At 41.7% G+C, this 25,008-nt stretch overlaps 4 protein-coding genes and 1 long non-coding RNA gene across 5 annotated transcripts in view; all 5 read left to right on the forward strand.

Moving 5' to 3' along the window:
* The window catches only part of LOC113168719 (NACHT, LRR and PYD domains-containing protein 3-like), a 174,448-nt gene extending 159,775 nt beyond the window's left edge, over nt 1-14,673 (forward strand). Inside the window, exon 16 of the mRNA XM_033326634.1 lies at nt 11,952-14,673. Coding sequence (XP_033182525.1) covers nt 11,952-12,478 — 527 coding nt within the window. The 3' untranslated portion in view covers nt 12,479-14,673. The remainder of the gene's footprint in view (nt 1-11,951) is intronic.
* Nucleotides 1-25,008, forward strand: part of LOC113168720 (NLR family CARD domain-containing protein 3-like) — a 434,580-nt gene that overhangs the window by 329,150 nt on the left and 80,422 nt on the right. The gene's annotated exons all lie outside the window — the stretch shown is intronic.
* Nucleotides 15,470-16,084, forward strand: LOC113168197. The gene is made up of 2 exons (XR_003299374.1): nt 15,470-15,818; nt 16,035-16,084. It is a non-coding gene; the product is annotated as an uncharacterized LOC113168197 (long non-coding RNA).
* Nucleotides 17,879-21,517, forward strand: LOC113168143. Its single transcript, XM_026369147.1, has one exon. It carries the CDS (start codon nt 18,083-18,085, stop codon nt 21,182-21,184), a length of 3,102 nt encoding a protein of 1,033 aa, XP_026224932.1. The 5' UTR covers nt 17,879-18,082; the 3' UTR covers nt 21,185-21,517.
* LOC113168160 lies at nt 21,595-23,482 on the forward strand. The gene is made up of 2 exons (XM_026369171.1): nt 21,595-23,211; nt 23,431-23,482. The coding sequence occupies exon 1, from the start codon at nt 21,803-21,805 to the stop codon at nt 22,772-22,774; it is 972 nt and encodes a 323-aa protein (XP_026224956.1). The 5' UTR covers nt 21,595-21,802; the 3' UTR covers nt 22,775-23,211; nt 23,431-23,482.

Consider the following 25,008-nt stretch of genomic DNA (forward strand, 5'->3'; position numbering starts at 1 on the left):
GGGGTGATCTCCTCCTCGTCTCAAAGTGATGCTGAAAAACTAAACTAGTAAACTTTTTCACTATGTTCAGGAGCATTTTAGGGACGTCAAGGACCTGGATTTTAGGACCCAAAAGGGGTTCATAATAATATGGACACTAACTTTCTGTGACTACGATCAAGGGGCTGCAATAGTTAATCCTAATAAAAAAAACACAAGTCTCTAAGAAACTAGGCCAATCTTCCTGCTGTAGGAAAATTACTCAGTTATGAATTTAATCATTCAGGAATCTGAACATTTATTCTTCAATGTAGCTGCTAAAGTCAGATAATAACACTAATGCAGAATTCCTCTCCGTGAACTGCCAGGAAACGTCTGTTCACTTGTTCTGTCCTGTGGGGACCGGCACTGAGTGCTCTCTAAATGGGAATGGTCCACACTCCCAGCTTCACCTGAACACCTCCTGTGTCGACTCAGCTGCTGCTGTGGCTCTGCTCAGGTGTTGGTCCCACTGAGCCGTCTGAGTTAGCAGCATGTTAGCAGCTCCAATCCTACATTAATAATATGTCTGGTTCTGATCGTCGAGGACTAATTTCACACAGTGGTAAGTCAATTGAGGTCAGCTGACATTTGTTCATTCTCACCAAAGCTGTGGGATCAGAAACTTGCTCTCCTCTCCACTCTGTTCATACTCTCCTTTCCCAGGTGTCTTCAGGGTCCAACTTTAAAACATAGTCCTGGTACCACACATCCTGGCACTTATATTAGGGATCCTGATTGATATGAAGGCATTTCTAGACTGGACATGATCTTGTTGCACAAATACTCTTGACCAGAGTCCAACATACTCTGTTGGACTCTGGTCAAGAGTATACATGCTGTGCTGGACATCTTGTTAACTGGACATTATTACCATTAAGCCCATATAAAGTGTATCAGACGGTAACACAGATCTTCGATAAACCTGTTTCAATCAATTACATTGGAAAATGACACCTCCCTTCTGAAACTCTCCTCATCCGTGAATTTCCCCTCCTATGTTCTGCCCGACCACCTGGTAGCCTTAAACAGCACCTTCTACATTTACATTTAGTCATTTGGCAGATACTTTTATCCAAAGTGACTTACAAGGGCAGGCAGGGTAAGTGTAAGGAGGTCTTGCCTAAGGACCCCTACAGGAGCTAGGCTGGGATTTCAACCCCAAACTCTCACGTGGAAGGCGGTGATCCTAACACTACACTATCCACCTTCTGAAGGTAAACTAACATAGGAGGTTTCACTACGGTACCGATCCAGGACCGTGGTTCCGGATTTGCGAGTGACCGCGTCACCTGGTGACCAACTTCCGAATGCGTCGCTCGTTGTTGTTGAAAACAGGAAGAAAGTTCGTCATCTGTCCTCGTTAAAGCCGATTTAACTGTTTTTCGTTGTTTTATTAAACCAAACACTAATCTAAAGAGTATTTCGACAAGAACTAGTCCGACGCAGCTTGAACGTAGCTTGTACTGTGTTAGGGGAGAGTCTGAAATCAGAGGCTCCTCAGTGGACTGAGTAAATCTCTCTCTGTGACTTTCTTTGGTCTGTTTTCACTCAAACATCAAACTTGTTCGTTTCATCTTTGAAACATTGTTAAAGTGAATAAATGTCAACGACTCAACTTCATGACATTAAAACAAATAGAAACAGTTTGTTCTGGATTCAAACCACTGATCCAGTAGATGATCAGCACTTGTTGTCTGTTTGTCCACGTTCAACCTCCACAGCATCAGACACACGTCTCTCTGAACAGCAGCAGCAGACACATCAACTTGTGACCACCGTGTCTGTGGATTCACAACTTCAGCTTCTAATAATGTCTCTGTTCAACACTGACAGTGTTTCTCCCTCAGGGGTTGGTCTGCTGTTCAGTACGTTAACTTGTTGTTGTTGTTGTTGTTGTTGTTGTTGTGAGGTCTGTGGAAAGAGGAACTCTTCACCCTGTGAATGTCATATTGTTCCTGTTAATGCCTATATTGTCAATAAATATCAGATTCTTCATTTAATTCAACAAAGAGTGATGAACAGGAAGTTACTAACAGCAAATGTCCAAGTTCCTGTTTAACTAGTGACTCCTTTTTTGATCTACAGCCTGTATCATACTGGAAATATTCTGTCCTGTATAGAAAGGAAATGGGGAAAAAAACAGTCGATTCAGTTTAATTTATATTGCACCAAATAACAACAAAATTATCTCAAGACATCTTAAATAAAGTCAGAATCTTATACATTTGTAGAGAGACACTGAAATACTGTGTTTTTTAGATTTTATTTTTTTCAGATTATTTTTCTGAAATAATCTCTAAATGTTGTTTAGTGGTGGAAAAGTTAGTGAAGTATCAGCGTCAGTCCAAATGACTGAGTGAGTGTAAATGTTGGTCCATCATCCTGTGTGTGCTGGGCTGCAGCTTCATGCCTCCATCTAGTGGACTGATAGTAGAAGTAGAGCAGCTGATGGCAGCTTCCTCTGCCTCCCACTGCTGTCTGACTGCATTCAAGTGACACTGATATGAAAGAGGAAAGAAGAGCCAATCAGTGGAGGAGCAGCTGATCTTTGTCCAGGAGAAATGATGGAAAGGAGGATTTCAGTTTTCACTGCACATCAATGATTTGTGTTTCCTCTCCACATGAAGGTAGAAAGTGTGTGTGAGCTGATGTGGATGTGGATTCAGCAGCATGGATCAGTGTGAGGACAGAGAGGAGGGAGTCCCTCCCTCTAAAACCACTCTGTGTGGGGACCATGAGAGCCAGACCAAAGCTCAGAGGTGAGATGACTGAGACCATCGGACTGATTCTGTCTCCAAGTCTCATCTAGAATTGAATATTTCATCAGGACATTTTTACTATTCTTCTGATTCTATTTGTCATTTATGAAGGAAACTTTGACTGAATATGTGAGCGTCACCAAAGTTGTTTTTCTATCAGGTCCCATCAAACACCAGAATCTCCTGGACCTGGACCTGAACCCAGCTGTGTGTCCTTCAAGAGCGAACGGTCAAAGGGTATTGGTACTGATTTTAAACATCAACCTTCATCAGACACAGAGTAAGTTGTTGTGAGTTTAAAATCTGTCACGGGTTTAATAGGACCACTAATAAGGCCGACACAATCCACTCAGTTCAGAAGTTTATTGTCACACACAAAAAGGAGTCCAAAGAAATACCTGGAGTAATAAATGTCCTTAAACATCGAGACCAGACTTGAAGCTCCAAAAGAAAACCACACATAATGTGTGTGACGCCCGTGTGTTTTTTCGTCTGAGAACAACAGCGGGATTTTTAAACTCTACACAACATTTCTTCTACATTTCTACAACTCAGGTACGTTTAAGATGACTAATATTCAGCTTGTTCAGTGTGTGGAGTGCAGGATGTTTAGACCGTCTTCCTCCGTCGTTAGCGGTAATTTTACCTGTGACAGGTGTGTGCTAGTTAGCACTCTGACGGAGAAGATATCAGCGTTAGAGGAGCGCATCCAGACTTTAGAGAGGGTTAGAGAGAGCGAGAGTAGTGTTATTTCTTTAGAAGACAGTCTGGGTGCCGCGGGCGGAGATAGCCAGTCCCCGACTCCGGCATTAGAGCCTTCACAGCGGGGCGAGTGGGTGACGACTCGGCGGCATACTCGCGCAGCCAAAGCTAAGGCTAAGGCTAAAGCTAGCCCACCGGAGCACACCACCCCCGCGCTTCACGTGTCCAACAGGTTTGCCCCTCTCAGTGATTCACCCGCTGAGAAACCTGGAAGAACTCTGGTCATAGGAGACTCGATCATGAGACACGTGAAACTAGCCAGACCTTTAGGGGCTCCAGCGGCTGTGGTCAGGTGTATCCCGGGGGCCAGGGTACCGGACATTGAAGGCAATCTCAGGGCCTTAGGACAGCATAGCTTTTCTAAGATAGTGGTACATGCCGGAGCTAACGATATACGCCTTCGTCAGTCTGAGGTTACCAAGAATAACTTTAAAGAGGTGTTTAAATTAGCGAAGGCGATGTCCGAAGTGGTAATCTTCTCTGGCCCCCTCCCAATGAGACGAGGTGACATAACCTACAGCAGGTTATGGTCGCTGAACCGCTGGATGTCCAGGTGGTGCTCCGAAAACAACGTGGGCTTCATAGATAATTGGAGTACCTTTGAGGGCAAACCTGGCCTGTTAGGGCGGGACGGTGTCCATCCCACTCGGGAAGGTGCTGCTCTCATTTCTTGCAGTATAGCTCATAGTCTAAGATCAGGCCTAGCTAGTCGCTGACTACCCAGAGTCCAGGCCAGGGAGCAGACAAACAGGCTAAACCAAGTGTCTGCTAGCTGCACAGAGTCGTCACTCAGGGTTCAGCATATTGAGACTGTGTCTGTTCCTCGAGCTAAACAACAAGTCAGAAAAACCCAGAAAGTATGTTTTAATAATTTAATTAACATACAGACCTCAAATTCAGAGCACACTGATTGTGCAGCCAGCACCTCTGATCTGAAGTTAGGACTGTTAAATATTAGATCTCTTACATCTAAAGCTCTTACTGTTAATGAAACTATCACAGATCAGGAGTTTGATATACTCTGCTTAACAGAAACCTGGATTAAACAGGACGAGTATGTAGCTTTAAATGAAGCAACTCCTCCTGGATACAGCTACATTCACCAGCCTCGTCTGTCTGGTAGAGGAGGAGGTGTCGCAGTTATTTATAATGATAATCTGACTATCGTACAAAAACATGTACACAAATTTAAAGCTTTTGAATGTCTTTATACTAACATAACAAGTATAGAGAACAGCATTTATGTCCATACTGGACTCGCTAGGAGTAGATCAGTGTGTAGTAGGACCCACTTATAAAGCGGGTCACACCTTAGATTTAATAATATCATTCGGTTTAAGTATAAGAAATTTACTTACGCTCCCACTGTCTGAAGTTATCTCAGACCACTATCTTGTTTCAACTACAGTGTGTCATATTAACAATGTATACTCAGCGCCGCGCTATCGCATTAAACGTACATTTACATCAACTACCGCACAGAGCTTTATTAGTAATCTTCCAGAGTTATCAACTTTGATTGGATCACCGTCTGACACCACAGAACTAGACCAGGCGACTGAATATCTCGAGTCGTCATTACGTTATACCTTAGATAAAGTAGCTCCAGTTAAAAGAAAAGTCATTAGAGATAAGAAACTTGCTCCTTGGTATAACGATGACACGCGCGTCTTAAAACAGACTACTCGAAAGTTAGAACGTAAATGGCGCCAAACTAAACTGTTAGTATTCCAGATAGCGTGGAAGGAGAGCATCCTGAACTATAAAAAAGCTCTTAGTGCAGCTAGATCAACGTATCTCTCCACTCTCATAGAAAACAACAAAAACAACCCTAGATTTTTATTTAATACAGTAGCCAAATTAACTAGAAAGAAAACTACTGCAGATATCTCCACAACAACGTTGTGCAGTAGTGAGGACTTCATGAACTTTTTCAATAACAAAATTGTAAATATAAGGCAGAAAATTCAAGCTTTAAAACCAGACAATTTAGTTGACGCAGGTGACGAGCTAACCTCAGCAGATCAGTACCTAGATTACTTTACTCCTCTTGAAGAGAATGAACTAATTTCACTCATCTCTTCTGCAAAATCTTCAACCTGTACATTAGACCCTATACCGACACACTTTCTAAAACAGATAGTGCCAGAAATAATAGAACCCCTGCTGACAATCATAAATTCCTCACTCAGCTGTGGGTATGTCCCAAAGTGTTTTAAATTAGCAGTTATTAAACCGCTAATCAAGAAACCTGATCTCGACCCTTGTCAGCTGTCAAATTACAGGCCGATATCAAACCTCCCCTTTATCTCAAAGATTCTCGAAAAGATAGTAGCTGGGCAGCTATCCTCGTATCTTCATAGAAATAACATACATGAACTCTATCAGTCAGGATTTAGGCCTCATCACAGCACAGAGAATGTTGTTGGAATTAGGGGAACGGCCCTCTCCTGGCTTAGGTCCTATTTGACTGATCGTTATCAGTATGTAGATCTAAATGGCGATTACTCCACATGCTCTCCAGTGGAGTTTGGTGTTCCACAGGGTTCAGTTTTAGGCCCCCTGCTTTTTTCCCTCTACATGCTTCCTCTGGGCAACATTATCCGTAAACATGGTATTAACTTTCATTGTTATGCTGACGACACACAGTTATATGTTTCATCAAAACCAGATGAGATCAAACTGCTTAATAAAGTTGAGCAATGTGTAAAGGATATACGAGACTGGATGCTAATTAACTTCCTTCTGCTAAATCCTGATAAGACAGAAGTACTAGTTATAGGATCATCTGCAGCTAGAAGCAAGATGTTAGACCACACCGTAACTCTAGATGGCCTTTCTGTTACATCTAGTGCAACAGTCAAAGACCTTGGTGTGATTCTAGATTCCAGTCTTTCATTTGAAGCTCATGTAGATAATGTCACCAGGACAGCTTTCTTTCACCTCAGAAATATTGCCAAGATAAGGAATATTTTGTCACTAAATGATGCAGAAAAATTAGTCCATGCTTTCATCACCTCTAGGTTGGACTACTGTAATGCCTTACTGTCTGGCTGTTCAACCAGGTGCATAAACAAGCTTCAGTTAGTTCAGAATGCAGCAGCGAGAGTCCTCACTCGAACCAGAAGATACGATCACATCACGCCTATCTTATCTACACTTCATTGGCTCCCCGTGAAATTTCGCATTGATTTTAAAATACTACTTTTGACATTTAAAGCATTAAATGGTCTTGCGCCGCATTATCTAAGTGAACTGCTAGTGTCTTATGATCCACCACGCCTACTTCGCTCAAAGGATGCTGGCTGCTTGTCAGTACCTCGTATCATAAAAACTACAGCTGGGGGCAGAGCCTTTTCTTACAAAGCCCCAAAGTTATGGAATAGCCTTCCAAATAGCGTTCGGGACTCAGACACAGTCTCAGTGTTTAAGTCTAGGCTGAAAACCTACCTATTTAGTCAAGCATTTGAGTAAATAGATCTGGGAAGGACTCATGGACGTAGAGCATTATGGTGAACTGGTATGTTTAGATGCTGTCTTCCCAACTCTCACTGATCACTCGGGTTTGTTGATGGTGAAGTGTTTGGTTGCTCTACATCCCAGTGCGCCCTCATGTCTGTGTTTCCTTCTGGCCCACCCGTTTAGTTAGGCTGTCATAATTAGTCCTGCCGGAGTCCCTGCTGCACTACACTAAATATACATTCACCTCAAACTTTATCTGACTGTGAATACAACTAACTGCAATCTCTCCTCTTCTCTCTCTGTCCCTCTCCCTCTCTCTTTTCCCTCTTCCTGTCTCTCTGTCGAGCTACACGTCATTCCACCCTTTGCCCTCTGGACCTGTCTGACTCGTCCTGATGCCCAACTTCTGGCTGGAGATCTCGTCGCCTGGATCCACCGTTTGCCCTTTGGGATGCGTTTGGAGACTGGATTGGTCACAAGCTACTATGATGTCGGTCCAGGCCTCGGCGGACGTCGGAAGCTGTTTCTTGGAGCTCTCGACTCAACGCTCGATAGTCCAAGAATGGAACTAGTCTGCCTGCAATAACTAACTGGACTCCATATTAACTTAAAAGACTTTAACTGTTATACTGGACTGCTGCCTACACAGCATGTAATCACCCATATGAGGATGGGTTCCCTGTTGAGTCTGGTTCCTCTCAAGGTTTCTTCCTGTTGCCTTCTCAGGGAGTTTTTCCTTGCCACTGTCGCCCTCGGCTTGCTCATCAGGGACAATCACATTATTATGACTCATACACATACACTGTTCATGTACTGTTCTTTGGTTGTGTAAAGCTGCTTTGTGACAATGTCAATTGTAAAAAGCGCTCTACAAATAAAATTGAATTGAATTGAATTGAATGAAGGAGAAGCGTTCTGGTTCCGATCTTTAAGAACAAGGGTGACACGCAGAACTGCAGCAACTATAGAGGAATAAAGTTGATGAGCCACACAATGAAGCTGTGGGAAAGAGTAGTGGAAGCCAGGCTTAGGAAGAAGGTGGAGATTTGTGAGCAGCAGTATGGTTTCATGCCCCGTAAGAGCACCACTGATGCTGTTTTTGCTTTGAGAATGTTGATGGAAAAGTACAGAGATGGTCAGAAGGAGCTGCATTGTGTCTTTGTAGATTTAGAGAAGGCGTATGACAGGGTGCCAAGGGAGGAGCTGTGGTGCTGTATGAGGTCGTCGGGAGTGGCAGAGAAGTACGTCAGAGTAGTTCAGGACATGTATGAGAGAAGTATGACGGTGGTGAGATGTGCTGTAGGTCAGACAGAGGAGTTCAAGGTGGAGGTGGGACTACACCAAGGATCAGCTTTGAGTCCCTTCTTGTTTGCTATGCTGATGGACAGGCTGACAGATGAGGTCAGACAGGAATCTCCCTGGACAATGATGTTTGCGGATGACATTGTGATTTGCAGTGAGAGTAGAGAGCAGGTGGAGGAACAGGTTTGCTCTGGAAAGAAGAGGTATGAAGGTCAGTCGTAGTAAGACAGAATACATGTGTCTGAACGAGAGGGATCAAGGTAGAAGCGTTAGGTTACAGGGGGCTGAGGTGAAGAAGGTGCAGGAGTTTAAGTACTTGGGGTCAACAGTTCAGTGTGATGGGGAGTGTGGAAAAGAGGTGAAGAGGAGAGTGCAGGCAGGTTGGAGCGGGTGGAGGAAAGTTTTAGGAGTGTTGTGTGACAGAAGAGTGTCAGCAAGACTCAAAGGAAAGGTCTACAAGACAGTGGTGAGACCAGCTCTGCTCTATGGGTTAGAGACGGTAGCAGTGAGAAAGAGACAAGAGGCTGAGATGGAGGTAGCAGAGATGAAGATGTTGAGGTTCTCCTTAGGAGTGACCAGGTTAGACAGGATAAGGAACAAGTACATCAGAGGGACGGCTCATGTTGCCTGTGTTAGCGACAAAGTCAGAGAGGCCAGACTGAGATGGTTTGGACATGTTCAGAGGAGGGATAGTGAGTATATTGGTAGAAGGATGTTGGAGATGGAGCTGCCAGGCAGGAGGTCAAGAGGGCGACCAAGGAGGAGATATATGGATGTCTTAACAGAGGACATGAGGTTGGCTAATGTTAGGGTAGAAGATGCTCATGAGAGAGTGAGGTGGAAAAGGATGATTCGCTGTGGCGACCCCCGGGGGGAAAAGCCGAAAGAGTAGAATAAAGGATGAAACATCCAAGGGAGTGAATACATTTTATAGGCGCTTTATTTCATTTTATCTTAAAACAAATGTTATCATGTTATACATCACTGTTTTTCAGACTGAGTGGCTGTAACCTCTCAGAGAGAAGCTGTGAAGCTCTGTCCTCAGTTCTCAGCTCCCAATCCTCTAGTCTGAGAGAACTGGACCTGAATAACAACAACCTTCATGATTTAGGAGTGAGACTTCTGACTGCTGGACTGGAGAATCCACTCTGTAAACTGGAAACTCTCAGGTCAGGTCAAGTTTCTGATTTAATTAACTGAAGCTACTTAAAACATTCAAAACTGCTGAGATGAGAGACCAAAGCAGATTAAACTTTCTAATGTCACAAGTTTTAAATTGCAGAAGTTTCTTATCAGTATTTTTACAATATACAAAAATGACTGTACTTTCCTATCTACTTTTTTAATTGTGTTGTACCCTGTTCATTCAAAGTCAATATCAAAGGTCATAACAGTTTGACACAAATGTTGTCATCTTATGCATCACTGTTTTTCAGACTGAGTGGCTGTAACCTCTCAGAGAGAAGCTGTAAAGATCTGTCCTCAGTTCTCAGCTCCCAGTCCTCTAGTCTGAGAGAACTGGACCTGAGTAACAACGACCTGCAGGATTCAGGAGTGAAGATTCTGTCTGCTGGACTGGAGAATCCACACTGTAAACTGGAAACTCTCAGGTCAGGTCAAGTTTCCGATATAATTAACTGAAGCTACTTAAAACATTCAAAACTGCTGAGATGAGAGAGACCAAAGCAGATTAAACTTTCTAATGTCACAAGTTTTAAATTGCTGAAGTTTTTCATCATTATTTTTACTATAAAAAAATAACTTTACTTTTATTTCATTATGTTTCATTGTGTTGTGTCTTTATGGTTCATAGTCAATACGAAAGGCTATTATAGTGTATCTCAAATGTTGCCATCTTATTCATCACTGTTTTTCAGACTGAGTGGCTGTAACCTTTTAGAGAGAAGCTATGAAGCTCTGTCCTCAGTTCTCAGCTCCCAGTCCTCTAGTCTGAGAGAACTGGACCTGAGTAACAACAACCTGAAAGATTCAGGAGTGAAGCTTCTGTCTGCTGGACTGGAGGATCCACACTGTAAACTGGAAACTCTCAGGTCAGGATTCAGTAACTTAAGGACATTTTGATGCAGCATGTTTCTCTACACTCAGAGACTTCTCTGTGAGGATTCCATCTTTTCTTGTTAATGTTGTTGTTGAAGGTAGTTTTCACATTTTGTTCATAAGTGACCTGATCTTCCTCAAATTCCAAAAAATAAACTACCAGAATTTTTATTTTAGAATATTTCTAACCTCATTAAAAAAAAAAAAATGGTAATCTGTCATCAATGTTTTATTTCATTAATCTTAAATCTACAAAATGTTAATTGTGAATTTCCCTGTGAACATAAGCACTGCCCATGATCACATTTAAAGTCTTAATCCTACAACTTTTTATGGCATATTGTCAGTAACTTTGTGGATTAAAACAATTTCTCTGGAACACTGGAACACTTATTTAATTCAAAATAGGTCAAGCAAAGATGTTTAAGTTATCCTGGATTTCTTAATTCTGTTTTTGTGCAATACACCTGTGGATGCTTCTCACATGATAAGCTGAGCAGATCACATTTCAATAACATTTGATTCAAAACAGGAAAATGAATTTCAGATTTATTTTCTCTGTATGTGGCTGGATTTGCTTCTAATACTAATAATAGGAGTATATGATATTGGTTTGTACAAAAAACGACTTCACCTGTGTCTCCTGTGTGTTGTTTTGTGTGTCTGCAGACTGTCAGGCTGTCTGATCACAGAGGAAGGCTGTGCTTCTCTGGCATCAGCTCTGAGCTCCAACCCCTCCCATCTGAGAGAGCTGGACCTGAGCTACAATCATCCAGGAGACTCAGGAGTGAAGCTACTGTCTTCTGTACTAAAGGATTCACACTGGAGACTGGACACTCTCAGGTATGGAGAGGCCTGCTGCAACCACAGACAATGTCTGATGGAGGGATGAAGTAGGGATGTTAATGATTAATGACTCTGTTTGTTTAGATGAGTAAAACAAACCTCTTTGTCATGAAAGGCAGAAAAATGTGTCAGCATCAGTTTGTGTCTTACTGTCGTGTTGATGAACACTGTAGCAGAAAGTAGTTTTGTGCTGGAAACATTTCCTCTCAGCTGATGACAAATCTTGAAATCAACTGAAGCACTTTACATTCAGAAAAGAAAAGAGAGGAGCTCCTGTAAATAAAATTGAAACAGTGTGGAGGAAATTTTGAAATTCGTGCTGATCCTCATCCCAAAAAAGGAATGATGAGGGAAAAGTCTGTTTGTCATTGTCATTTTATTCGTCACCTGGGGAGAGCTGTACACATAACGTGTGGTACATGACAACTCAGAATCTCTGTGTCCACATGCTTCTTTTCTATGTGAGAGCCATGTAATGTCCATGTGTGCATGCTGAAAGAGAATGTGCTGCTCTGACCCCCCTCCTCCTTTCAGGGTGGAGCCTGGTGGAGTCCGATGGTTGAGACCAGGTCTGAGGAAGTGTAAGTGTGTTTTTAATGAGACTGATGAAAACAAAGCAGCAACATTCAACCATCTTCAAACTGTCACATCACTCATTCAAATCCCTGATGTCATGAGTCCTCATCAAACTGATGATAGATTAATAACTGCAGCTGGATTGTGTCTTGTTCTCTCCATCAGATTTCTGTCAACTCACCATCGACACAAACACAGTGAACAGAAAACTACGACTGTCTGACAACAACAGGAAGGTGACACGTGAGAAGGAGGAGGATCAGTCATATCCTGATCATCCAGACAGATTTGACCATTGGTCTCAGCTGCTGTGTAGTAATGGTCTGACTGGTCGCTGTTACTGGGAGGTCGAGTGGAGTGGATACGTTTTTATATCAGTGAGTTACAGAGGAATCAAAAGGAAAGGAGACAGTAAAGACTGTTTGTTTGGAGAGAATAATCAGTCCTGGAGTCTGTTTTGCTCTGATGGTGGTTACTCGGTTCTTCACAATGGCAGAAGAACATCCATCTCCTCCTCTGTCTCTAACAGAGTATCAGTGTATGTGGACTGTCCTGCTGGGACGCTGTCCTTCTACAGAGTCTCCTCTGACAAACTGATCCACCTCCACACCTTCAACACCACATTCACTGAACCTCTTTATCCTGGGTTTAGGTTCTGGTCTGGTTCTTCAGTATCTCTGTGTTCAGTGTAGTACTGAGAGTGTCGTCCTGTCAGACAAATGTCGTCTCTGTTGTACTCCTGTCTACTTTCCTCAGTCCTTTCTACATCCCACTTCCTTCTAGCCAACCTCTTCCTCTGGACGCATTCCTGTACTGCCTCATTCCACCACCCAGTGTCTTTACCGTCTTTCCTCTTTCCAGATGACACACCTAGCACCTTCCTACCTGTTTCCCTGATAATCTCTGCTGTAGTTTCCCAGTCATCTGGAAGCTCATCCTGACCACCCAGAACCAGTCTTAGACCTGGTTCTTCATGGAGAACTAGCTGGGTTCAGGAGACTCTGGTCTCTGCTGCTGCATCCTGATAAAGTGGAACCTCTTCAGTAACACCTTAATATCTACGGCCACAAGTGCTAAATAAGCATTACTTCAACATAGGTATCATTTATTAAGACTGTCTGTGACCCTTATTGTAGTGGTTATTCAGCTCTTGTTTATAAAGTGTAACCTGAACTTTACAAGTTAAAAAATGTCTACATGAAGATAAAGGAATGATCAAACATCAACATGATGCTTTAGTTAACTTCACTCACCTGTTAGTTAATGTATGTTACTGAATTAAGTCATGTGCATTCATCTATTGTTCATGTGAAAGATAAACTGTGGAGGGAGATCGGAACAGATCACAGATGAACTACAATCTGTTACAGCTCCACACAGTAAAATCAGACTTTACTGACAAACTACTCAGCAGCACAAAAAGAAATTCACATTAGAATTAAATAAAAAAAATATGATCTGAAATCATCAGAAAAAGGTTCAAATCAGCTCTATCCCTACTGCTGTGACATTAAAGTGATGAACACAATAATCCATCAATAATTATTATTTATTAATGTTATATAATAGAAGTATTTTTACTTGTAAGTACCACATAATATTAGAAAACATCCTCTCATCATTAGGAAATTTCTCATTGTGTAAAATCTACTTCTGTCTGACTGTCACATTAAACATGATGAACTGTGAGCAGCCCCCCCCCTCCACTGAGGGTAGATGGATTTTGCACGGTGACGTCTCTGGGACATGGTCTGAGCTCAGCAGGACTAACGTTAGCTACAGTGATCAACACACAGCTTGTTCCTTCATCTAGATGTTGGACCTTATCAAAAACCAGTCCACTGTCTGGAAACCTGGGTATTTTTATTAGATAAGGTTACAAATTATTTACTGTCCTACAGTAAAGACAGACAGAAGACGTGAAAATGATAGAAAACTATTTACAGTGCTACGTGGTAATCAGACATTAAAGAAGCTAAGTCAAAGACTAATGTGCTCTCTGGGCTCCAAAGCTGCAGCTACTTCCTGATCCACTGTCTGCTCTAAATCAACAAGATCAGGTTGATTCATAGATCTGTGAAGCTGTTCAGAGAAATCATTTAAAGTCCAACATCACCATGACAGTCAGAACACAGAGGAACACAGAGAGGGAACTGGACACTGAAAGACTTGAACTGTGGAAGATCTCCACTGGATTTAAGAAAGTCCAACTGTTGAAGCCTCATATGAACCTTAGCTACACATTAGAATCCATTTGGAACAGGCTGTGGATTTTGGCTCCATCACTTCCACTGAAAGGTCTTTAAGAAGAGATCTCTCTGTGTCCTGTATGAACAGTAGGAATGATCCCACATATTAAAACCTGGTTCAGTGATCCCATGGACACCTGACTGCTGTTTGAAGACACACTTGAAGAAATGTGAACTGGTCCTTTAAGGTTAGATTGTATTTTATACTGGAGAGATTTTTATTCTGGTTCAACAGATCTGGAATAAGACTTGATTTCTGTTTTCAGGAGAATCTGAAAGTAAAGTTTGGTTTGAAACTCTTACCTTCTATCATCGGGCTGTTAAACATTAAAGACAATAGGATGATCCATAGACTGGTCACTCTTCATGGAGACCCAGCTGGGTTCAGGAGAGTCTGGTCTCTGCTGCTGCATCCTGATACAAATCAACAAGTGACAAATGAAAAGTAGTTTGAAGCTGAAAACAGATGAACTGTGAGCAGCTGAAATGTTGGAAGCAGATAGAGAATCAGTAAGAAGACAGTGGATGAGGAACGTTCTCCTGTTCATCAAGATTCAGTTCAATTCAATTCAGAAGTAGTTAAAACAGAAGTTATCTTACAGACCTTACAGAAAATATTTATACAAAATATTATAGAGAAAACCCAACAATCCCATTTGATCAAGCTTTAGGCAACAGTGGAGAGGAAAAACTCCCTTTAGAGGAAGAAACCTCCAGCAGAACCAGGCTCATAGTGGCCGGCCATCTGCCTCGACCGGTTGGGGTGAGTGGAAAGAGAAGAGAGAAAAGAACAGCAGGCAACAAAAACAAGAACAAGCAACAAGAACATTGGGCAGATGAACTGGATTCTGGAGATGTACAGCTCCAGGGTGAGGATACCTGCAGAAAAGTACAGAGAGAGGGAGACAGAGAGGAGGAAACACAACTACAGGAGAGAGAAGACACAAAGTTAATGACATTAAATGGTGGCATTTGAATTGATACAGGAGAAAGGAGAGAGGAGAGGAGCTCAGTTTATCAGTAGAGGTCCCCCAGCAGACTAATCTATATCAGCATAACTAAGAGATGGTTCAGAGTCACCTGATCCATCTCTAACTATAAGATTTATAAAAAGGAAAGTTTTAAGTCTAGTCTTAAATGTAGAGAGGGTGTCTGCCTCCCAAACCTGAACTGGGATCTGGTTCCACAGGAGAGGGGCTTGGTAGCTAAAGGCTCTGCCTCCCATTCTACATTTGGAAACTCTAGGAACCACAAGTAAACCTGCAGTCTGAGAACGGAGAGTTCTGCTTGGAAGATAAGGAACTATGAGGTCTTTAAGATAAGATGGAGCATGATTATTAAGGGATTTATAAGTGAGGAGAAGAATTTTAAATTCAATTCTGGATTTAACAGGGAGCCAATGGAGAGAAGCTAACGTAGGAGAAATATGATTTTAACTGCTGTCAAGTATCAGTTATCCTGTTCAAGTATCTGTGATTGTTTTGTTGAATGTTTATATAATGTATGAATATAAGAAGGAAATTTAAAGTCATATATATTGTTAATATCAAGTTTTTATAACACGTGTATAGCAGTTTGCCGAGGCGGAACCAATGTTCAACAGTTTAGGTAACGTCAGGTTAATTGTTGTGGTGCACCATCTACTGCACGTGGATTAACTTCTTAATTAGAAGATGGGGTGCTGAGCCACGCTGCACTGCGCAACCTTTTTGTGAAGATTTTGATGTTGAAAAGTTCGGTTCCAAGTTTATTTTCCTCCCTGTGAGATAATGCGGCCAATGAGGTACGTTTTGTTTTGTGTTTTGTATCATATTTGAAGCTGCTAACTGTTAACATGACACCAAATGTTTCGGTTAAAGTTTGTAATACTGAATATGTCATTTCATATCTTAAGTAATTGTTTAAGAGCAATTTGTGTTTTTTATATTTTATTGTGCTATTTATTTGTGTTTTATATCACTTAAGAAATGTCTTTTGTATGTATGTGTCTTTTATTCAGTTCTCACGGCATGCTGAAAGTGCGTCTAATAAATGCCTGTGTGTAAAGAACACCTTGTGTCCGTGAGACCTTACGGGGAGCGACAGTGAGAACTCAGACTGCTCGACACGAGGGATGCAGACGATAAACGCCGGCTGCAGATGAAGCTGCAAGCAAGCTACGACGCACGCTAGCATCGAGCAGATAAGACTGTGCAAACACTGATTACCTGAACAAGTGGGAGAAAGAGAGTCAAGCCAATAAGAAACATTTAAAACAAGTTAAATGTTTACAAGTGGTTAAAGGACTCTACTTCCTATAAGAGGTCTAGTGTTATGTGCATGTTTAAGTTTACATAAGTCCCAAGTAAGAAGAAGAACAGTATACGTATAGAGATTGTTCATTTAGTTAAGTGTTAAGTTGTGTGTCTGTTCATCCATTTCCAGTTGAAACAAGTTCATTTATATTATTACAGTGTTGTTACTGCTTAGATTATCTTAAGGTTTTGATGCAGCATAATGTAGTTTATTCAGTTACCCTTGTAATGGTAAGTTAAGTAATTAACTCAAGAGAGAAATATTAAGGTGTATTCAAACAACACTAGAATGGCTGAGCATGAGCATGAAGCTAAGAAAGCAGACTCAGACAGAGACAGTTGTGCTGAAGGGACACAGCAGCAGATTAAAGACTCTGTTCATCCATCAGAGAAGATTGATGTAGGAATAGAAACTACAGCTGTTGCTATGCAGGAATTAAGAAGAAGTCAGAGAACCAGAACTCTTACTGAAAGGGGTCAAGAACTGCATGATAGCAAAATCAAAGGACTTAAGCATCGCTTTGTCATTACATATGACAGATGGAAAGCTCTTGCCAAGCAGGCTAAGAAGGAGCTTGATAGTTCTTCTTCTGTTGATGTTCTACTTAACCTCAGAACTAAGATTCAGTGTGCTTCAACTGATGTGAAACATGCTTATTACGACCTACGACATCTAAGTGTCCCTGATGGGGAGACACGACGTAGAGTAGACACCTGTGATGCTGTCTCAAGGCAACTGTTGGACTATGCATGGAACTGCCTTGAAGGAAAGGAAGGTTCTCAGGAACAAGTTCACTGGGCAGACACTGGCTCAGTGTTTTCATCTGCAGTTTCCCATAGGTCCAGGTCAAGCTCTAAAGATTCAAGGTCCATAAGATATGGTAGTATAAGATCCACACACTCTAACCTGTCTTCTGTAGTTAAACAAGAGGCAGCAGCAGAGTTAGCTGCCACCCAAGAGGCTCTAAAGGTCCTACAAGAAATAGAATGTGAGAAACAAAGCCTTGACATTCTTGAAGAGGAAGACAGGCAGAGGACTGCAGTGCAAGAATCAGAAAATGCTGCAAGAAAAAAGACACTAGAAGAGAAGCGCAGGCAGATAGAGCACTTAGAGACAGTCAAAAGAATCAATGCAGCTAGGGCACGTTTGCAAGTTTATGAGACAGGAGTTAGCTCAGATGAAGAGATAACAGAGTTACTTCATGACTCTCAGTTTGCAGAGGTCAAACCTGCTTCTATCCCAAGTAGACTTCCAGCATATAAGCCAAAGCATATCTCACATGCTCAACCTGCTATAATTCCTCAACCTGCCATAAAGAAAGAGCCTTCTACCAATGTTCATAAGGAAGATAACACTACAGCACTTGCTGAAGCCATAGCAGAGTCTATCAATGTAAGTCGTCTCCCAGTACCAGAACCAGCTGTTTTCAGTGGAGATCCACTAAGATACACAGACTGGAAAATGTCTTTTCAGATGTTGATAGACAAGAAGAACATTCCAGCGAGTGAGAAAGTCTACTACCTTCACAAGTATGTAGGGGGTCCTGCAAAGAAAGCTATTGAGAGTTATTTTCTGTTAGGTACCAACACAGCCTACCATGCTGCGTGGAATATTCTGGAAGAACGGTATGGAAGCTCCTTTGTGATTGCAAAGGCCTTTAGGGATAAGCTATCTTCATGGCCAAAAATTGGACCTAAAGATTGTTTTGAACTTAGAGAGTTTGTTGACTTTCTTCGTGGCTGTTGCACAGCAATGACACAGATCAAAGGTCTTGAAATCCTGAACGACTGTGGTGAAAACCAAAGAATCCTTGCAAAACTTCCTGATTGGTTGGTAGCCAGATGGAATAGGAAGGCTGTTGAGATTGAAGAAGCAAGCCACATGTTTCCAAGTTTTGTGCAGTTTGTTGACTTTCTTACATTTGAAGCTAAGATAGCTTGCAACCCAGTAACCTCACTTCATGCACTTAAGTCTAGTGATGGGGAAAGACCAAAGGTAGCAAAAACTCGTAGTGTTGGTGCACGTGTATTGGTAAACAGCTCAGTAGAAAACCTAGATGTGAAAAGGTGTACTTTTTGTGAGAAGCCATCACATAGCATTCACACATGTTGGAAGTTCATGGACAAGTCGATTACAGAACGAATCAAGTTTGCACAGAATAGCAAATTGTGCTTTGGATGCTTGAAACCAGGACACCAGTCAAAGAACTGTGAGAAGAGGAGCATCTGCGACACATGTAAGGGGAAGCATCCAACATGCTTACATGAAGACAGAACCACAAGGGATGTCAGGAAGGAACAGCAGATAGTGAAACGAACAGACAGCAGGAATCATGTGAAGGAAAAGGAAAGGTCAGTGGAAGCAATGCAGTCTCAACCAAGCAACGAAGCATCAAATGAAGTAACATCTAATAGAGTTGTCCAAGATTTGAACGGTACATACACGTCCACAGTTGTCCCGGTGTGGCTTTCCACCACAAGTAACCCAGAGAATGAACTCCTTGTATATGCTCTGTTGGATAATCAAAGTGACACAACGTTCATATTACAAGAAAAGGCAGAAACGCTCAATGCACCAAAAGAGCCTGTGCAGTTGAAAATCTCCACATTATCATCCAGAAGTACAGTCATTCCAAGTCAAAGGTTAAAGGGACTACAAGTGAGAGGGTTCTATTCCTCAAAGAAAATTCCTCTTCCAACAACTTATTCCAGAGAGTTTATTCCAGTCATTCTAAGTCACATTCCTACGCAAAAGACAGCGAGAGCATGGCCTCACTTGGAGCACCTTGCTGAAGAGATGGCTCCGTTAATAGACTGTGATGTTGGCCTGCTTATAGGATATGACTGTTCACAAGCCTTGCTACCCAGAGAAGTTGTTGCAGGTAAGGACAACGAACCATTTGCTCAAAGAACAGACCTTGGCTGGAGCATAATCGGTCATGTCAATCCTTGTATTGATTATGGTGATGCAATTGGAGGCAGCCACAGGATTGTTGTGAAGCAGGTGACACCTCAGTTGTTGTCATCTACTCATCTCACAAATGAAGTGCGATATATGTGCCGCACACAAGTCAAAGAAGTGGTCACACCACCACAAGTGATAAGAGCACTTGAGTCTGACTTCATTGAAAGGAATGTAGAGGATGCTCACCTTTCACAAGAAGATCTACGTTTCCTATCGATAATGGAGAAAGGGACGAGAATCAATGCAGATAACCACTGTGAGATGCCATTGCCATTTAAAGGAAATAAACCATGCCTTCCAGATAATCTGAAGTGTGCTCATCACCGTCTCATGTGTTTGAGAAAAAGATTTGAGAAAGACAAACAATATCACAATGACTATGTAACCTTCATGAATGGAATAATAACTCGCAGAGAAGCAGAGAAAGTTCCAGAAGAGGAGATCAGGAAGACTCCTGCTTGGTACATTCCTCACCACGGGGTATATCATCCACAGAAACCTGGGAAGATACGGGTTGTGTTTGATTGTTCAGCGAAGTTTGAAGGAGTGTCATTGAATGATCATTTGCTTACAGGGCCAGAGCTGACAAGTACTTTGGTAGGTGTGCTCTGTCGGTTCCGCAAGGGGCCAGTAGCAATAATGTGTGATATTGAATGCATGTTCCACCAGTTTCATGTAAGCCCAGATGATCAAGATTATTTGAGGTTTCTTTGGTGGGATAATGGAGACTTCCAATCTTCACCTTCAATCTACCGTATGAGAGTTCACCTGTTTGGCGCAGCCTCTTCACCGGGGTGTGCAAATTATGGGTTGAGGTTCATTGCTGCTCAAGGACAGGGTAGATTTAGCGAAGCATCCATCCGCCTGATTGAGAGGAACTTTTACGTGGACGATGGTCTGATAAGTGTCTCAACAGATGAGGAAGCGATTCAGTTAGTGAGCGAAGCAAGAGAGCTCTGTAGCACTGGAAAGCTAAGAATCCACAAGTTCATTTTCAACCACCACAAAGTGCTTGCGTCAATTCCCAAGGAGGATTGTGCAGAAACGGTACGCAACCAAGATTTGACCTTATGTGAGACACAGATTGAAAGAGCTCTAGGGGTCAGCTGGTGTGTTGTTGCAGATCAGTTTCAGTTCAGAGTGATTGTGAATGAACGCCCACTAACAAGGAGGGGAGTTTTATCTACAGTGGCCTCAATTTATGACCCACTTGGCTTTGTAGCACCTTTCATTCTGATCGGGAAGAAGATACTTCAACAGATGTGTCAAGACAAGATCGGATGGGATGAACCACTCTCTGAGGATCTTCGGCCAAAATGGGAAGCCTGGCTCTTGGATCTGCATAACCTAGCTGATGTCAAGATTCAGCGATGTTACATTCCAGAAAGTTGGAAGGAAGTCCAGAGGTATGAGTTGCATCATTTTTCTGACGCGAGTAGTGCAGGGTATGGTGAATGCACTTACCTGAGAGCAGTTAGCACATCAGGAGAAATCCACTGTTCTTTAGTCATGGGCAAGGCCAGGGTTTCACCCCTGAAGATTACCACAGTACCCAGACTCGAGCTGTCAGCAGCGGTTGTTGCTGTTCGCACAAGTGATCTGCTCAGAAAGGAGCTAGAAATAGAGGCTCAAGAGTTCTTTTGGACAGACTCTAAGGTTGTCCTAGGATATGTCAACAATGATGCGAAAAGATTCCATGTGTTTGTGGCAAACCGCATTCAGCGCATTAAAGAGAGTACAAATCCAAGTCAATGGAGACATGTAAGCTCTGAAGAAAATCCTGCAGACCATGCATCAAGAGGTCTTACAGCAAAGGAACTTACTGAATCCAACTGGTTTACTGGTCCAGCCTTTCTTTGGCTTGATGATCTTCCCAGCAGAGATATGTAGGTGGGAGATATTTCTGTTGAAGACCCAGAAGTTCGCAAGACGTGTGTACACAAGACCTTGACAAGTGAAGATTCATTGAATAATCGCTTTCTAAAGTTTTCCAACTGGACAAGATTAGTCATTAGCCATTGCCAGACTCGTACGACGTGTCAAACAGCTTAAGGGCTTGACTTCAAAAACAAATGAAGCCACAAGTCTTGAAGAGAGGAAAGATGCGGAACTTACAATCATAGGCATTGTACAAAGTGCATTCTTCTCTGAGGAAATCAGGAGTTTGAAGTGTAAGGGTGAGATGAAGTGTAGTGACAAAAGTACCAACTTTACAGACTGAATCCCTTTTTGGATGAGAAAGACATCCTCAGAGTGGGGGGTCGTCTGGAGCATGCTGCTTTGCACCCACACGTCAAACATCCGGTGATTTTGCCAAAGACCAGTCACATATCAAGATTGCTGATTGAACATTATCATCAACGAGTTCAGCACCAAGGTCGTGGCATAACGCTTAACGAACTACGATCCGATGGTATTTGGATACTTGGTGGCAGTCATGCGGTATCATCCTGCATTCATGAGTGTGTTAAGTGTAGAAAGTTCAGAAGACCTGCAGAAACACAAAAAATGGCAGACTTACCATTGGAACGCATGGAGACAACTCCTCCTTTTACTTATTGTGGTATGGACTGTTTCGGCCCATTCTATGTCAAGGAGGGAAGAAAGGAGTTGAAGCGATATGGTCTGTTATTCACCTGCTTGTGTTCTCGTGCAGTGCACATAGAGTTGCTGGATGATATGACAGCTGATGCTTTTATCAATGCTCTGCGTGCTTTCATTGCTCTAAGAGGAAATGTCCGACAACTTCGATCTGATCAGGGTACTAACTTTGTTGGTGCAAGACGTCAGTTCTTAGAAGCTGTACAAGAAATGGACCAAGACGGCCTTAAGCAACTAGGCTGTGAATTCGTCATGAACACTCCGTCCGCAAGCCACATGGGTGGAGCTTGGGAAAGACAAATCAGGACAGTAAGAAATGTGTTGATGTCCATTCTGGATCAGTCATCTCGCAAACTTGATAGTTCGTCATTGCGAACTTACCTTTATGAGGTTATGGCAATCATAAACAGCAGACCTTTAACGGCACACCTTCTCAATGATCCAGCAGGACCACAACCTCTTACACCTAACCACCTTCTGACCATGAAATCTTCTATTGTCTTGCCACCACCTGGAGAGTTTGTAAGGGAAGACCTTTATCTTTGCAAGAGATGGAGGAAAGTGCAATACTTGGCCAATGAATTTTGGTCTAGATGGAAGAAAGAATATCTCTTGAACCAGCAACAGAGACAAAAATGGCATAAAAGTCGTAGAAATGCAAAGATCAATGACATAGTGCTTGTGCAAGATGACAATGCACGAAATGAATGGAAGTTGGCTAAGGTCACTGAAGTATATCCTGGTAAAGATGGATGTGTGAGAAAGCTTCAGTTGTTGATTAGTGACAGAGCTCTGAATGAGCAAGGGAAGCGTCTTACTAAACCTGTTTACTTGGAAAGGCCTATTCATAAGACTGTAACCTTATTGGAAGCTGAGTAATATAGTTGTCGTTTTTAAGTGTTCTTTAGTCAAGTTAAGATAGTTTGTATATTGTATTTTAGAAATCACTAGTGATTTGGTGGGAGTGTAACTGCTGTCAAGTATCAGTTATCCTGTTCAAGTATCTGTGATTGTTTTGTTGAATGTTTATATAATGTATGAATATAAGAAGGAAATTTAAAGTCATATATATTATTAATATCAAGTTTTTATAACACGTGTATAGCAGTTTGCCGAGGCGGAACCAATGTTCAACAGTTTAGGTAACGTCAGGTTAATTGTTGTGGTGCACCGTCTACTGCACGTGAATTAACTTGTCAATTAGAAGATGGGATGCTGAGCCACGCTGCACTGCGCAACTTTTTGTGAAGATTTTGATGTTGAAAAGTTCGGTTCTAAGTTTATTTTCCTCCCTGTGAGATTATGCGGCCAATGAGGTACGTTTTGGTTTTTGCGTTTTGTATTATATTTGAAGCTGCTAACTGTGAACATGACGCCGAATGTTTCGGTTAAAGTTTGTAATACTGAATATGTCATTTTATATCTTTAAGTAATTGTTTAAGTGCAATTTGTGTTTTTTATATTTTATTGTGCTATTTATTTGTGTTTTATATCACTTAAGAAATGTCTTTTGTATGTATGTGTCTTTTATTCAGTTCTCACGGCATGCTGAAAGTGCGTCTAATAAATGCCTGTGTGTAAAGAACACCTTGTGTCTGTGAGACCTTATGGAGAGCGACAATGATCTCTCTTGCTAATTCCAGTCGGAACTCTGGCTGCAGCATTTTGGATGAACTGGAGGCTTTTTAATGAGTTATTGGGACAAACTATTAATAATGAATTACAATAGTCCAGTCAGCATCACTTTGGGACAGGATGCTCCTAATTTTAGCAATGTTTCTTAGGTGAAAAAAGGCAGTTCTAGAGATTTCTTTGATGTATGAAGTGAAGGAGATATCCTGATCAAAGATAACTCCGAGGTTTCTTACAGTATTACTTGAGGCCAGAACTAAGTCATCAATGGTGAGAACGTGATTAGAAATAGTGTCTCGTAGATTTTTAGGCCCAAACAGTATAACCTCTGTCTTGGATTTAGGAGAAGGAAATTGGAGGACATCCAGGTCTTTATGTCTTTTAAGCAGCTTGAAGTTTGACTAATTGATTAGTTTCTCCTTGTTTCATAGATAAATATAGCTGGGTATCATCTGCATAACAATGGAAATTTATAGAGTGTTTCCTTATAATATTGCCTAAAGGGGACATATATAAAGTGAAAAGAATCGGTCCAAGCACAGATCCCTGTGGAACTCAATAGCTGACTTTGCTGTGCATGGAAGACTCATCATTAACGTGTACAAACTGAAGTCTATCTGATAGATATGATTTAAACCACTCTAGTGCTGTTCCTTTGATTCCAATGACATGTTCCAGTCTGTGTAATAAAATGTTGTGATCTATAGTGTCGAATGCAGCACTAAGATCTAACAAGACGAGTATAGAGAGTAGTCCATTGTCTGATGCTAGTAGAAGATCATTAGTGACCTTTACCAGTGCTGTTTCTGTACTATGATGTACTCTAAATCCTGACTGGAAATCTTCATACAAGTTATTGCTACGTAGGTGGTCGTACAATTGCTTAGAAACTACCTTTTCAAACATTTTAGAGATAAAGGGCAGATTAGATATTGGTCTAAATTCATTAAAACCAATGAGTCCAGAGTAGGCTTTTTGAGCAGGGGCTTGACTACAGCAACCTTAAAAGCCTGTGGTACGTAGCCTATTTGTAAAGATGGATTGATCTGATCTAACATGGAGGTGCTGATCAAAGGTAAGACATCCTTGAGGAGTCTAGTCGGGATGGGATCTAAGAGACATGTTGATGGTTTAGAGGAATTAATTACTGAAATTAATTCAGAATGATCTACGGGGAGGAAGCAGTCTAAGTACGATCTAGAGTTGTTGTACAATCCATTCCGTATTCACGGAGGATCTGATCTATTTCTTCTCTAATAGTTATTATTTTATTTGTAAAGAAATTCATGAAGTCATTGCTGCTGAGAGTTGAGGGAATACTAGGCTGAACAGAGCTATGACTCTTTGTCAGCCTGGCTACAGTGCTGAAATGAAACCTAGGGTTGTTCTTATTTTCTCCATTAATGAGGAGTAATATGAAGTTCTAGCTTTACGCAGGGCTTTTTTATATATTATTAAACTATCTTTCCAGGCTAGGCAAT

Source organism: Anabas testudineus, chromosome 18 (genome assembly GCF_900324465.2).
Source record: "Anabas testudineus chromosome 18, fAnaTes1.2, whole genome shotgun sequence".
Lineage (NCBI taxonomy): Eukaryota > Metazoa > Chordata > Actinopteri > Anabantiformes > Anabantidae > Anabas > Anabas testudineus.